Genomic DNA, 16,710 nt, shown 5'->3' on the forward strand with positions numbered 1-16,710 from the left:
CCTTTGCTTCTGCTCTCATATCCTGGTAGCCTGGCGCCTCGAGCCAGACTGACTCAAACGAACTTCCGTGTCTTTTATAACCGCTCCACAAGGGAAACACAACCTCGGCGCGAACCTACAGAAACACCTGCGTACATCACTTCTTATACTGTTGTATGTCACCGCGCATGTGTAAGCTGCGCGCGCTCCATAGCAACGGTCTGTGAGCGGACACACAGAAAATATCACTATTTTATTGTCAATAATGCGTGTTTATTGGCCCGTTACCTAGCAATTGATCTACATATAATATTAAATCACGTTGCAAATATCGTTACCACTGTTGTGACAAGCATCCCCCGTAGTGATGAAAACTTATGTTGGAATACCATGGGCATTACAGCAGTTCAGTGCCCCTGTGAATACAATTTCATCCGTTTCTGTAAACGCCGTAGCCCTACTTTGCTTCAGGAACTTTGGCTGAGCAGCATAAATGACAATGCGTCATTGATTTATGTAGAATACTTCTCCATTAGAAATTCTTTGGCGGGAGACAGCCTCTCTCCTGCTCCTTGAGGAGTAACCCGCAACCAGGACACGAGTTTTGTGTTAGAGCACGCTCAGTCGACAGTCGTTTCTTAATTAGAGATAGCGCTCAAATGGTGAGGTGGGGGGTGGGTTCAGCAAATTAACTGTTCTCTCGCGTCAGTTGTTTGCAAGACGTTGCTGTGTTCTGAATTTGATTCTTGATAGCAACGGGTAGTACCCGTATAGTTTCTGTTCCTCTGCGATTTATCCTTGCTGCCACATTTCCCCACCTTTTGAAAATATTAGAAGAGGCGATGGTGACGAAATTTTTCCAACCTTCCAACGATACATTTCCTGAACCAGTCTTCATGCAGATTTCTCGAAAGAAACCGAATTCTTGGCCGTGCCATAGCTCAAGCCGTTAGTCGCTGGCTTCTCACTTCGGCGGCCTGGTTCGAGCCCGGGTCCGGCCATGTTGGATTTGTGGTGGATAAACCTGTGCTGGGGCAGGTTTTCTCCGAGTACTTCGGTTTCCCCTGTCAAGCTTCATTCCATCGACTGCTCCACAAGCATCATCATCATCCTCTACCATCCGGTGCTGGTACAACAGGGCAGTAGTGGCCGTAGTGCCAAGTGGACTAAGGCAGTGCAGTTCTCTTATAAACCCTCAGCCAGACAGCGGAAAACGCCTCGCTTCCCTGTTGCCTAGTCGCCGTGTTTACAAGTGTTGATTGGCCTGTTACCGTAGTAGCGACAGCGCTCCGATGTTGTTACGTCACCGCTAGCGGGGGAAGGGATGTCCTCCATAGCGCAATACGTCACAATATTGTATTTAAGCATTCTGTTACATTAATATATCATTTATTTCATACTGTCACGTATAGGTTGGTAGGCATGACGAAAACGACGGGTTCTAGTTCGGATGATTGGATTTATTAACACTTTGGTTACAATCTTTCTTAAATACACTTAATTTTCAGCGCTATCAGTGATTTACACACACTTCATAATTCACTGTTGCTCCCGGTACATGTGCAGCACGTGCGAAAGGTAAAGCTGTCCCTGTGCTTAACTAAGTAAGCAGTACGCCATAAAGACGTTTGAGGCAGTGGATGTAAAGACCCACGTTCTCTTAACCTCGGCACTAGCTGGAGGTGAGTGGTCAGCGTCACGCCCAGGCCGCTTTACCATCGGAGAAAGAGCCCCCTTTACCAATTGGATAGGAGGTTGGGTGGACCCTAGAGACGGTCTGGATGACGTGAATAGAAAATTCTTCACCCTATCGGTCCTCGAACTCGATCCCTCGGTCGTCAAGCTCGTAGCCAGAACCTCCAATAAAAATGTTGAGCAAAATCAAAACTTCACTTGAAATTGCAGGTAAATGAATTGCGAAATCTCTGAAACGGGAATGCCTGGAACGTGTACAGAAATATTTTTATAATTAAGAAGTATAGCTGCACGGTGTCCATTCTTACGTGCCGCGTAGTTAAATCCTGCAGTTTGAAACCCGTTTTTATCTTCTCTGCTGAGCTCTTTGGACCGCTCATAATCTCAGCTCGAGAGTTCGGTATAGCGAGGAGACATGACGCCTAGACAAAAGAAGTGAGCCAATCACCCCCTGGCGCGGTCTACTGGCCGGCCAGGGAACTAATGCGCCCGTGAAATTGACTGCCCCTTGATCGGCTGCACCCGGCAGGCATAGAGCCGGCAAGGTGCATAGTTTAACCCGCTCTCGAGCTGTTGCTTTCCACCACACCAACGTTTACACAGTTCTAACTAAAACAGAATCTGGCTGCCATTCACTTTCGCCAGAAGCTCTCGCTCGGTAAGTACACTTCCTCTCGGCTTTAGTGAGAGGATAGACGAGAATACACTAATTGCGTCACAGGGAAAAGAAACAGAAAGAGAAAAAGAGGGAAGGTGAACTGAGAAATAAACTGTAAGCAAGGGAGGGGCTAAATTAATTAGAAAAAATCATATTGTGGCATGTAGACCCGTTGCTAGGCAACGGCCGAGATACAATTACTGATCTTGCTAAGCAGCGGTCAACAAACAACATGGTGATTTCTGTCCCGTCATGTAGACAACAATTCAACCAAACAATGAGTTTTTCTACAGAGTCCAGTGGGCAGTGAGAAGAGTAGGAGGTTGGTGTGAGATGGTCGCCAGCCTGGGGGTCAATAAGTGCAGTGGAGTCGGTTGGTGAGTGAGTTAGAGGACTGTTGTGGTTCAGTGCTTGTGAACTACTGTTGTGAGAAATTGGTAGATGAGGCACGGGGACAGTTCGGGAACCCAGAGTAAGGGGAACGTCCGCCGTTGGAAGCCGCTACCGAGCAACGGCTAGGGAAGACTGTAAAAATCTGTGTGCTGTGATTACAGTGATCTTCGCAGTGTGTGAAACTATCGTAGTTATGTTAAGTGGTCAATACATCAAATTACCAATCTAAACCCCGTCTATGGTCACTCCACATAATCGTAATAGTGTGAAAAAGGAAGGAGGATTGAATAAATTGGAAACGAAGAGCAGAAACTAGGACCTGCAGATTCTCAGGAACAGAAAGGTACAATTGTTCATGTGACCTAAACAGCACACTGTGAATATACGTGGCCTGTAGTCCGCAAGCGAACTATACCGACCGAGCGACCGCCGTTTGTCGGAGAAGTTAGTTCCAACGTTAGAGGATAGATGGTGTCGCGTGGTCAGCGCAACGGATCCCCAAAGCCGTTAATCTCGGTTTTGTAAGTTGGAGTCGCTATTTCCTTGAAACAGCTCTTCAATTATCATCAAGAGGCTGAGTGGGCCCCGTTCCAGACCCACTACCTCAGAAAATCTGGTAGTGCCTTGAATCGAACCCGGTACCTCTGGATCTGTAGCCAGGAACTCTGACCACTAGACCACAGAGGCGGTCCAGTATCACTAAATAAAGCATTAATATACTCGTCTATAACACACGTATGGAATGTGGCGTGGAGGGGGGATTTCAATCCTCTTTCCATTTAATGTAGAGAACTTAAAGCTATTCTTGTAGCTGCAAGTTAATTCAGTTGCTAATTAGTCAGTCTTACACGACATGTTTGGATTAGGCAGTGACGATGCAACCGTTAGAAGTTATAAAAGCGTTCCCCGTTCGAAAAAAAAAGTAAATTAAAAAATACTTTAATAAAAACGTCAACCCAACTTGTGTGTATGAGGGGTTGAAATTAAAGTCGCCCTCTCCAATTTTGCTATTGTCGGGGCAATTCATTGTCAGATCAGTGGTGCCACCTTGTGGCGATCGCACAAACTTTAACATGTGCTCGATATGTCAGCTAATCGATTTGGCAACAACAATAAAACGATAACATCTGACAGATATGTCTGTATATACCTATAACGATGGTAATTGCTTTATGTGCCCGTCTGAGTGGTGTCGTTAAAAAGGAGGCCTCTGTTAAGCCTCAGTAGGTCCACCTGGCCTCTCGGAAGAGAACTATCATTTCCTGACTCAGGTAACAGCGGTGGACACGAAGTGTGCTCTCTTCGGGATTGCAACATCGTAAAGGCAGTTGAACGTCAGCCGACGTTTCGGAGGTACATGTCGCCAATAGGAACTGACGGACTGGCTTCACATTTTCCTGCACCTTTCCTTCAATCCCACGTTTTGGCAAGTCGCGTGGTCTGCTTGCTGCCTGCTTCACGCTGGTTTCTACTTTGGTTTACTCTTCAGCCCGGAAGTTGGAGGTGACATGTTACTCCGAAACGTCAGCAGACTTTCAACGGAGTGTAAGTTGTTATATTCCAGATGATAGAATGCTTTTAACACTGTAACACCGGGGTCATTGGTAAACGATGTCCCGTCATTATATACCTTGAACGTTTCGTAAAGATATTATTACAATCAAATGCAGGGTGAGATGGATAGGTCATGTCGCACGCGTGGGGCGAAGTGCACAGGAAGTTTTGGTAGGAAAATATTAAATAAATACAGCGTTAGGAACGCCAAGTGTAAATGAGAAAACAATATTAAAATGGATCTTATAAGAAATATGCTCGAATGAAGTCTACTACATTGATCTGACTCAGGAAAAGGACCTGTGATGAGCTGCTGTGAACTCATTAATGAACCTTCGGGTAACTTCTTGATTGGCAAAGCAAGTGTTCGAGTCTCCCGATGGATCAGTTCCATGGAATTAATACAACTGAAAAACAGGTAAAGAGTTCCCCCTCTTTGGCACAAGAACTGCATTAAACACTCTATTATTACACAGTTCTACAGTGAAACGCGCTGATTTTGAAGATACCTTAAAAAGTGGCAAATGTTCTTTTCAGGTGATAAGGGTCTCTAGCATTTTACAGGAGTTCAAATTCCCGCTTAAATTTTTAAGCTACCTCACGGGCCACCGTTGGGGGCGCTGTTGTCATTTCACGCAGAAATGGCGTCAGTTCAGGAGAATGCGTGTCTATTGGTCCGTTACCTAGAAAACAACGTCACTCTGTTGTTGCGAGCGTAACTTCAAAAACGTGTTTACCGATTTGTTGCCTAGCAATGTTCATATGCGTCAGAATAATAGAACAAGAAGTTCATGGAAGAAGTAATCGCCTACTTTCATTTAACACAACGCGGACCGCATAGAAAACCAAAACGAAATTATGGGGACACAGAGACACACAGGCAGAAGGTGATCTCATACGCCTAATGCTATTTCTTCAAAATAAGGAGCGCAGGCTAATAGTCACACTACGTCTAAGAGACGTGGATGCTGGCCGCGCCATAGCTCAAGCGGTTAGTCGCTGGCTTCCCACCGTGGAGGCCCAGGTTCCATCACGGGTCTGGTAAAGTGGGAGTTGTGGTGTACAAACTGGCGCTGGGGAGGGTTTTCGCCGAGTACTTCGGTTTCCCCTGCCAATCTTCCTTCCACGAAATTCTCCATCATCATAATCACACGGGGCAAGCTACAATAGGCCAGTCAGTGGCCGCCCTGCCAAGTGGACCCAGTTGGACTCCAGCCCCCACTAAGCGAATTAAAAAAAAATTAAAAAGAGACGTCGATATTATGTGGCATCTTCAAATTCAAGGTCGCGTCAGAGCCCTGCAGCATCTCCTTGTCTCTCGGCTCTCAAGAGGACGGTGAAATAACATCTAGTTCGACGAAATCCAAGTTCCCACTCCTCCGCTGACTGCATCACAGCAGACCAGGGTTCTGTACTATTGTTTCTACCTGTTCATGAAGACATGTCTGTCATTGTCTATGCAACATACTGCGCAGGCGCGGGAAATTATTTCATCTGCTCAGCAGCCGGGAGCAAAGAAATTTGAAACATTCGGGTTATAGCAGTGAAATGGCTCATTATCCTGACAGTACTCGGCTAAGGGTACAAAACTGAGTCCTGAGTAATGGCTTCATTTTATATTAAACCAACTTCATGGAGCTAAGCCCTTCTTGAGAAGCCGCCAATTGTGCAGCTACTCAAGAACTTCCCAGCATTTTATGGAACCCGAAGGTTCATTACCGTGTTCACAAGAGCCCTCCACTGGTCCCTATCCTGAGTCACTTCAGTTCAGTCCATGCCATCCCATCCTATCTCTCTAAGATCCATTTTAACATTGTCCATCCACATACGTCTTGGTCTTCAAAGTGTCTTTCCTTCTGGCTTTCCCACCAATATCCTATATGCATTTCTCTTCTCCCAATTCGTGCTACTTGCCTTGTCAATCTCATCCTCCTAGACTTGATCCTTCTAATTTTACTTGGAGAAGAGTACAAGTTATTAGGCTCCTCACTATACAGTTTTCTCTAACCTCCTGTCACTTCATTTCTCTTCGCTCCGAACACACTGAACTGAAAACACCCTCAGTTCTGATATACAAATATATATTTTTATACAAACTATAAAACAAACTCCGTGGTTTGAGTCCGTAAGCGAACTATACCGATCAAGCGACCGCCGCTTGTCGGCGAAGTTAGTGTCAACTTTAGTGGATAGAAGGTGTCTCGTCGTCAGCGCAGCGAGTCCTCACGGCCGTTAATTTCGGTTTTCTAGACCGGAAGCTATCTCTACAGCATAATCTGTCACTCATTCAAGGATTCCTAGTCCCACAACATGTTTCGACCCCCCACCCCACCTCATCTCCATCTGTAAGTCTATTGTCTAGAATATGTGGAAGCCTGGACATCTTACAATCCTATGGGCCTTCACGGCCTATTACAGGGATAGTTTTTACCTTTACCCACCACCAAGAGTCACCATCAATATAATAAGAAGTTCTGGGAAGAATTAATTGCATACTTTCCTTGTGTTCTTTAGTGACATTTTTAACAGAGGACGACGGTCGAAGACCAAAAAAGCCGAGTATTATACACCATCGCCAGAACCCTTTAGAATCTCCTGATTCGCATTAACATTTCCTCCTCCTCAGCGACAGACTGCATTTCTATTGAGCTCAGACTACAGCGTTTGTTGTAAGCAAATCGATTATCATGTTCCATCGGTGCGTGCAGACTGCAGTTTTGAGTACCGCGTGAGCCTTGCTTGCCTGTCAAATCCACGGCCTCCTATACCAGCGGAAATTACAAACGCTGGGCCGGCCGGCCGGCCATCTGCGCATGTCAGGCCTTGCTGACGGCCACTGTTCCGCCCTTGATACAGTGCTTTTTAACTTTATCGCACGCGCAGGAGTGAGAAAGGTGCGGTACTGCAGCTATACGCATACTGAGAGGATGCTGCAGGAATTGAGACATATTTCGCAGTGAAGAAACTACAAACGAACTGCATTATAGTACACGTGTGACGATATGGCGTGCCGTCTCAGCACACGGTACATTAGGCCCCTATTTCATTGAGGATGAAGAAGGCAATGCTCTTACCGTCACCCAAGAACGCTACAGGGACATGGTGATCGGACCATTTCTTCAGGATCTGAGAAGGTTCTGTCGTGCAAGGGGCCTTTACATGAATAGGCAATGGTGTCAACAGGACGTCTTTTCATTTCAGTACTGAATATTTTGGCGCATTCTGTAATTAAGAACTACGCTATGAAAACATATGGGGAGCGGAAGTATATTCTTGATCTAAGTGCTAGTTGGAGGTGTATGACCAGTTTTGTCCCGGGGAAAGAGCCCCCCTGTAACCATTGGATAAGAGGCTGGGAGAGGAGAGTCTTGACCATAACGAGATTCGAACTCTGACCCTTCGGCCGTCCAGCCCGTAGCCAGTAGCAATACTGACTGCTCTATCCCGGCTGTTCTATAAGAAATGGACAGTAGAAATGAGATCGGGTGCAGTGCGGAGTTAATTTCTGTAATAACTTCTGAGTCTGTAAGGCATGTTTAATCAGAGTCAATAGGTGATAGTCGATCATTTTTGAGCTACGGAAAATGTCTCTCTCACGTCTCTATTTCTCTCTCACTTCCTGTCATCAAGGGCAATATAACTACTTCCTCCTGGCCCTCTCTACATCGAGTACTTTGTGCGCTCGGATCATAGAGGCGAGATGAAAGATTTGCAGCTGTTTTCCCTTACAAAACGCCAAATTTTGAAGGAAATTCTAAATCAAAATTATCTCCAATCTCATGGTGAATCGACGAGGGGTGTACATGTCTCTGTCCGTCAAAACAAAATTACAGATCCTGGCATTAGTCGAATGTGAATTATCAGCTTAAAGCTTCGGCCTCCTTAATCCAGTCTGAAGTGTATATTTGTAAATCTTATTCGTGATAGTAAGGAAGATAGATTCCTTGTTTCTCCGGGCATCAAAACGAAATAGTGTACCCCCCCCTACCCATCACATTTTAAACGAAATATGGACGTCTCGCCCTCAACACCCGCTTGTCTTGTCGTTCAAAGAATCCTTCGTTTCTAAGCACCTTCCAGCAGGACGTAAAGGGGGTACGCTTAAACTTTCGCAGCCCCAAGAGAGATATGGGAACAGCTTAAGGGGATAAGAGCAGAGGTTAAGGTATTGAGTGGCACTATATTTTACAGGGGGAGTAGAGAGTTCCTGCTTTGAAGTGTTCGCAGCTATAAGCGTTCGTCTTTAGGGTGAAGGTAAGTTGATAAAGGTAAAGCTATCCCTGTAACAGGCCGTGGAGGCCCATAGGGTTGTGAGACGTCGAGGCTCCCACATTTTTCTACACAATCGGCTCAAATATGGCGGTGAGGTTGTCAGCCTCACGCACCGGCCGCACCTTTACCTTCAGGAAGATTCCTGGTACTCATTTCTGAGGCTGAGTCGACCCCAGGTACATAATGCGGCTGGAAGGATTAGGTCAATTGAGAAATTCAGTGAACTTAACGGGAATCTAACCCGCGACCTTCCGGCTTGTAACATAGTTCCTCAACCAAATACGCTACCGCGTTCCCCGAAAACAAGTTGGAGAGAAGATAAAGCATTGAGCTGTGGACTTATTCATGCGCAGAGAAAACATGCCGAGCAGTGTCTTCACTGCGTCCGACCGAAATTTCAATATTAGCGTCCAGGGGGCTGAGCTACACGGAGCTGAAATTTTGTTTTTGCTTTGGAAGAGTGAAACGGCTGCATGTGAAGAATGGGCTGAAGAAAGGAATTTGAGCACCAAATCAGCATTTGCTTCAGTATGAGAGGCGGAGATAAAATCATAGCAGAAGACTATGTGAATGTGAAAAGTCATGGGAAAGGCGATACAAATTTTATTAATGAAGGGGTGGAGGAGAAATCGCACCATTTCTTTGGAAGGTCCCCAGGCTTCGCCTACGCTTTCTTCTGATAGGGGCAATATACAAATGAAGATGTCAGAATGGTTAGAAGTAGAGGCTTGAGGGAGGGGCAGCGAGATTCTGGTTTACTGAATTAATTTCGAATTGTATAATTTGGGGGAAAAAAGAAATCATGTCTTTGGCAGCAAAGAGGCTCAATTCAGATAAATTTAAGCCGGCACGGCTGCATGCGATTCAAGCGATAGCCACTTGGAACTTTGGAGCAATCTCAGCGTCTGCTGAAAGACAGAGCCAAAGCAAGAGAACCGGTCTCGAGATGCAGACCGCTGGCCCTTACGCATGCGTGCTGACTTCTAGTCAGTAGACCAGCAGAGACCACCACGGAGCTGGCCGGTGTAGCATAAGATCTGTAAGTTTGGAATGATCTGCTCTGTAAAGCCTGTACTGACAGAGGACTTGTATATAGTCGAAAAGGAAGAATTTTCAATAACCCGCTATATGTGCGAAATATACACTTGACGAAAGGCCAAGCACATTCATAAGAGGCAAACCCATCTTCTCGTCAGAGAGGATGTTACATAAGGACTATTACTGCAAGAGTTCAGTTGGAAAAAATCTCTTATCATGGGTATCAAGGGACTTGACACCAAGACAAAATTAATTGGCGGTAACCGCCAGTAGTAAAGTAACTCAGACTCTAACGGAGGAGTACAGAGGAGTACAACAGAGCGAATGAGTGCAATGCAGTTGAGCGTTCAGCTGTGGAGTGTTAACCAGCGGGCAACGGAAGCGGAATAATCTCCATTGTTAAGATTCGTTACAAGGAAACGTCTAGTGAAAACACTGCAGAGGAATAGGCATTGTGGAGAGCTGTTACCAAGTAAAGACTAGTGGAAATAGACTGAGAAAACTTAGTATTGAGTGGTTTGTAGTGTGGAAATCAGCAATACTGTTATAGTTATTTGTAGTTACGACCTGTGAGTCGTCAATACATCTGTTCACCTATCAAAACCCCGTCTACAGTCACTAATACAAGTGAAAATATAGCTACCAGTGTGCGTTTAAAAGTTAAATGAATACATAAAAATGCAGATATATTTACAGTGGCAGACAAAAACAAGCAACAAGAAGAGAAAACGTGTAACGGCACGCATACGAAAGGAAGGAATGGAATTATTGAAGGCTAGAGAGAAAAACTGATGAAAGAGGTAGGTAAATAAAACTAAGAGGATACATTTTTGTGGACTACTTTACGATGCTGACAGTAGCTACAATCTAGGCTGTAGTGCCCAAAGGCAGGGCGGTTGGCGAATAAACCGGGAAGGATTTACCACAAAACATCCGTGGCCTGATCGAAGCACTACCACCGTTCATGTGTGGCGGCACTGAGGAAAACCACAGGAATGCTTACGAGTCTTGAGCGTTACAACTAAGCCAACCTGCTGAGTGAATAAATTGAAAGCTATTGCCAGAGAAACGAATAAACAATGTGGAAACAAGAGGATGAACACGGAGATAAAACATGACAGAAAATAAACGAATGAGGCAATAAAGAGATTGAAGAGAGGGAGCTGTTCAAGAAATTCCGTTAAGAATTCTGATGGGGAAGAGATTGCCACATATGTCGAACCTTACCGTTCTGACGCCACGTGTGTAATTAATCCATAAGGACCACCCCCTCCTCCTCTCCATCCCTCACTAGTATTAATGTCGCCTCAGCGCCATCTGGTCTCGCGCAGCGCAACGACTTGTTTCTGATTCATTTGCTGCCAACTGCCCACATTTTTAAGCTGTCCCCAGCAAACGGCCTTCCTGGAAACTTCTTGCACAGTTTTCACACAAATCTCTCGTGACTCTGCAAGGAAGCTGTCACTTGGGGAGCGGGACAACTAATTCTCAGACCATCTGTACCTGAGTTCGTGCTTCGCCGAAAACGTACTATCGTAAGGGGTTGGCGTGGCTAATAATAATGGTTCCTGGATTCGATTATTGTATTTATTGGTACTTCATCACAATTGCAATCAATTATGATGGGTCACGATCGATGACTGCGTAAGTCTCGCTCCATTCCTTACTGGACTACGAGTATCTTCTCTCCCGCTGTGACTAATGACGAACTACCAATCACATGCTCTCCCACGTTGTTTAGAACATGTTGGATATTCGCAACCGATAATTCTATCTCGTTAGTCCTATGGTGTTCTCCTCTTCTTATTACAACTGTTTTTCTCTCTCTTCAATATTCTCTGTCCGTCTTCGTCCTCGAACAAATGCATTTCGGGCTCGTAATCGATTTCGTTTCTGCAGTCATGATTTATTAACAGTTCTTCTGCGGTGTTAAAGAGTTCTTTCACTCGGTGCAGCCATTTCTCAATTTCTTAAAACTTCCACACGTTGTATTAAATCATGAAATTTATTGGCACTTTTACACACTCTGCTAAGTTCGTAAAAGGTTACACACATATGTACGTATATATATATAGCATACAGGGTTTAAGAAAGCTTAAATGAAATTTCTGTATTTTTATGCACCTCATTACGTTCACAGTATTGGGTTGATAATGATTATGTATGTGTTTCGGTCAACGCATTCTGCTGCTGCTTCTTAGCTAAGCCGATACAAGTGAACGGTGATCGGAATCGTACCTAAGCTTTACATACATACATACTGTCACGTTTAGGGTTGTACACGTGACGAAAATGACGAGTTCTAGTTCGGATGATTGGATTTATTAGGACCTTTGTTACAAGTTCTCTTAATAACATGTAAATACAGCGCTGTGCTGATTTACACACTTTCCAGTTCACCGTTTCACACACACTAGGATTCCCGGTCTTTACTAGTCGTTTCCTGGCAACGGATATCAACACAGAAATTAGCATTTAAAATCACTGTGAAGGCTTCTTGCCATTTCTTGTTCAGTCACCATGAAACCTCGAAACTCAACTACAAACTCTCCTGAAGTCTTAACTACATTGCACTGCACAAGTCTCTCAGTATCGTCAAAGTCAAAGTCACATTGCTACTGATGATTAGTCAATTAGCAAGTTTTGGTGTCGAGCCCCACCAAATATTTATTATTGTTTGACAGTTACGGTCTTGTCTTTTGTGGGGACCACAGGACGGGTCTGTCTTTTGTATATGTTGCTGGTCCTTGCCAGCACAGTCTTTCTCAAGTCCGAGTCCCTTGGAACTCGCGGCCATATTTTACTGTCTTAGATTTGAGGCTTCCCTTTTCGTCGCAGGGTCACGGTGGAGTCTAATCTATAACAGATACTCCTTATACAAGCTTCTCGCTGGCCACATAGATAAGATCTTTCGTTCTTGACTCCTATTGTTGTAACGCACTCCACTGAATATTGTTTACAGGTCGTTGCATAGAAACGGCGATTATTGTATTGTTGCCTTGCGTGTATTTGTTCGCGGGGTGTTCATCGTTCCATTACCTAGCAACGCTCTGGCCATCCACGTTACATTCAACAAGACCCTCAACAAGACCCTAGATCTGGAGATCGGAAAACGAGCAGCTTGGATTTCCAGTGGATCGCGGACAATCAAGAATTGAGCATTGTGGAGGGCCCCCTCTCCGAAGCGTTTGAAGAGCCACTCACATGTTAAGCATAAGAAGAGTCGGAAGTGTGGGAGCTCCGACCGCTTTTGGAAGAGTGAGAGAGAAGGTGAAACAGAAGAAAAAAAATTGGTTGATGGTGAGAACCTGAACTGACTGGAAACCTATATGGGAGCTGCTCGGGACGAGCATCCTTAAGAAGGGAGTGGATGTAGCGCTCGTAGAGTGAACAGCATGAAAAAAGAAAAGAACGTCTTACAAGAAGACGTTGAAAGCACAGACGCCGGAAAGTGAGGAAAGGTGATGCACCGACGAACAGCCGTAAGGAGGGAGTAATGTAACGCGGATGGCCAGAGTGTTGCTAGGTAACAGACCGGTAAACACCCTGTGATAGAATACACGCAAGACAACAATAGAAGAATCACATTTTCTATGCAACGATCTGTAAATAACTTTCAGTTGATTGCGTTACAACAATAGGAGTCAATATCGACTGTTTTAATTCTATTACCAGAAGACGACTAGTGAAGGCTGACGATCCTAGTGCGTTGTGTAACGGTGAACTGTAAACTGTGGAATGCAACAATAGCGCTGTATTTAAATGTGGTTAAGAGAACTTGTAAACAAGGTGCTAATAATCCTATCATCCAAACCAGAACCCGTCATTTTCGTCGCGCGTACAAATCTACAAGTGACAATGGGTACATACATCATACATACACAAACAAAATAATAAACACACGCGAACACATGCACGCATGCCCTTGGTGTAAAGAAAAGCGAAAGTAAAACTTCGTCTTTCCAGGAGCTTATAAAGGTCGATCTGCTGTTGTGCGGCCCACGACATTGTTACCGCTGTCGCTTCTGTGTTATTGCTTTTCATAAAGTTCTCTCCCCCGCCGCAAGATGTCTACAGCTGTAATACTGTATGCGCTTCGCTAAGCCACCCGTGGCCCCCTGCTTTACTCCAAATGATTTCTCTCTTTAATTTCGCGTCTCATTTTTAATTTTTAATTTTCTTTCATAACTTTCCCTCGACTAGATTTCATTGTCAACTTTGCTCATATTTCATGCGATGGAAGACCTTTACAAGCCAAAACGCTTCACTCACATGAGATGGTTCGTCTCCACTGGATAAATAGGTTAAGAAGAGCGGAAATTGAAACCGTGGAAGGTGCTGTATAGGTTAGCCGTTACATAGATCGGACCTTCGTACTATCCTCCAACGAACAGAAGGTGATGCATATGGCAGGGTGGATTGTTGATATAGAGACACGCTGAAATTCAGTGTACCAAACAACAGTAACGGTAAGGAAGGCGAATATGTTGCTTGCATTGCCTTGCGTCTTTCCTGTCGAAGACAGAGGTCAGTGCTCTCTATGTCCGTTACTGGTGAGGTCAGTTTCATTTATGAGAATATTGGTGTTTGGGCCAATAAAAGCATAAAATCTTTTGCTTGCAACCCAAAAGGAAAGTGGCAAATGGAATGCCATATTAAGTAATATTTTAATAAACTGGATTAAATTGAAAGGTCAATGCAAAAATAGATCACATAATTCATTTACACAAATTTCGATGACGAGATAAGTACTGTATTTTGGGGTATGATGCCATGGAGTCCGGTAGCCGATCACTGACGTCCACAGCTGGCTGCTTGCTTGACGTACTAGCCAGTCATGAAGATGGAGGCAGTACGTTCCTCACTTATCATCCTATAATTCCTCTATGTAGTCGGAGTTACAGTTATTGCCGTTCAGTCATGCGTAAAGCAAAAGTGCTCGGAAGAGCTAATCCCATACTTTCCTCGATACGATAGAGACCGCATAGAAAACGATGCGCTCAACAATTGTATTGTTTTGTGTTTATTGTTTGCACAAATCACTATAGGACACATTAGGTCTTCTCACTCTGTTACAGTCTTCACCGTTTTCTGTCAATGGCTTCCAACGGCGGAAGCCCACTTTCCTGTGGATTCCGGCCTCAGCTACCAGCTTCTCACACCAACATCTCACAACTAAACTACAACGGTTATCTCATTTACTCACTAAACAACCAACTGTTCACTCACTACTCACTCACTGACTCTCCTGGTTGTAATATCTCGGCACGGACTATACAGAGACCACCATTCCTCTGTTGATGCTTATGGGCAGTCGCCTAGCAACTGCCGTGGTCTAGTTGTTTCTTTTCGCGGATGTTACATAGAAACGGGTATATATGTAGGACACGCCTGAGGATGCGTCTTCACTAGAGTGTGACGTAAATTGTTATAGTTGTATTAAGTCACTGAATTACTACATGATTTCATTAAAGGATGGGAAACACACAGGAATTTAAACCTTAGGCTTCCTTACTCACCACTCCAAGAGTTCCATGGCCTCAGATAAGCTCTAACAGCAGGGATGGTTCCGTTTCAGGTGCCGCGATGACTATGGACGTGAAAGCGGAGACACAGAAGAACACTTCGCCGCAGGAGTGCGCTGGCTGCGGCAAGAACATCACCGAGAGGTGAGGACCAGCTCCGCAAGTCAAGTGGGAGGGAGGGCGTCTAGAATACGTCACCACACAGTTTATATTCCTCAGCTCTGTCATATTGTCTTAGTTGCCGTGAAATTTATAGCGACGGCCGAGGTCACGTGTAGACAAATTATTGTTCTGGAGTGGAAAGAATTGAGTACGTATTGATGTGGCTTTGACAGAAGCAGAGTACGTCACCAGTATCGTAGTCAGATGGTCGTCTTAAACTTCAGTATTTCTAAGAAGTACTTCGCCTCTCCTAAACTGCATCCACTGTAGAAGTGAGGGTGCGTCATCGCTGGTCAGTGACGTAACCGTTACGTCATCATTAGAAATGTTTGCAATATTCTGTTTTTACCATATTTCTCGTATTCATACGCTGGACTTACCTTCAGTAATGTTTGCCTACACAAGATATGCCGCACCCTGGTTCGTAGAGTGGATAGAATTTACCGTCCCATTTCCAAGTGACTAATGGTAAGCAGGTAAAATCGCCCTCTGTTACCAGCCCATTTCCACTTGAAAATGGTAACAAAATCGCCATCTGTTACCGCCCCATTTCTACGTGACTAATGGTAAGAAGTAAAATTTCCCTCTGTTACCGCCCAATTTCCAAGTGACTAATGGTAAGAAGTAAAATCGCCCTGTGTTACCGCCCCATTTCCACTTGAATAATGGTAACAAATTCGCCCTCTATTACCGCCCAATTTCCACCTGACTGTATTTCAGGTTTCTGCTGAAGGCGCTGGACCGCTTCTGGCACGAGGACTGTCTCAAGTGTGGCTGCTGCGACTGCAGGCTGGGGGAGGTAGGCTCCACGCTCTACACCAAGGCGGACCTCATCCTCTGCAGGAGAGACTACCTCAGGTACAGTTCGAATTTAACAATGGGTCAGGCATTCAATTTACATGGGAGTCAAGGACTGCGTCTGAGATATTCACGAGGAATTAACTGTTCAAAAATATTCCTACCCGCGTAATTTACTGACACTGAGTAAATATCCGACCGACCGACCGATCGCCCCTGGACACTTTCCCCGTCCAGCATACTTCCACATGTCGCCATCCGGCTGTCTGACCGTTCTGATCAAAGGCATGTTAGCAGTTATGCGTACTTATTCAGACCTTGACTACCGGTCTGTTTCAACTTCGGCCCATTCTATTACAAATGCCAATTCTTATCTATTATTTGTCTGTTTTCTTACATTTATTGATGTTCGGCTGTCGTAAATCAACTTCTGCATCACACGGCTTCTGAGCAACATGTGAGCTCTACCACGCTGTTCCAGCTTTTGGTTATGTTTTATCTACAGGAAGGGGTGAGACAGAGTCCCTAGCCTCTCGGGCTGTAAGTGGACCATTGTACCAGCCCCCCCCCCCCCGATAATAGGAGTATTTGGTGAAGAGAGAAATATCCGGAGGAAAGTTGCCCAACAACCGCCGT

At 44.9% G+C, this 16,710-nt stretch overlaps 1 protein-coding gene across 1 annotated transcript in view; it reads left to right on the forward strand.

Moving 5' to 3' along the window:
- The window catches only part of LOC111867813 (LIM domain only protein 3), an 85,288-nt gene that overhangs the window by 44,880 nt on the left and 23,698 nt on the right, over positions 1–16,710 (forward strand). Inside the window, exons 2-3 of the mRNA XM_023857990.2 lie at positions 15,168–15,258; positions 15,997–16,134. Of these exons, the coding sequence (XP_023713758.1) occupies positions 15,176–15,258; positions 15,997–16,134 (221 nt within the window). The 5' untranslated portion in view covers positions 15,168–15,175. The remainder of the gene's footprint in view (positions 1–15,167; positions 15,259–15,996; positions 16,135–16,710) is intronic.

This window comes from Cryptotermes secundus, unplaced genomic scaffold (assembly GCF_002891405.2).
Source record: "Cryptotermes secundus unplaced genomic scaffold, Csec_1.0 scaffold996, whole genome shotgun sequence".
NCBI classification, from domain to species: domain Eukaryota; kingdom Metazoa; phylum Arthropoda; class Insecta; order Blattodea; family Kalotermitidae; genus Cryptotermes; species Cryptotermes secundus.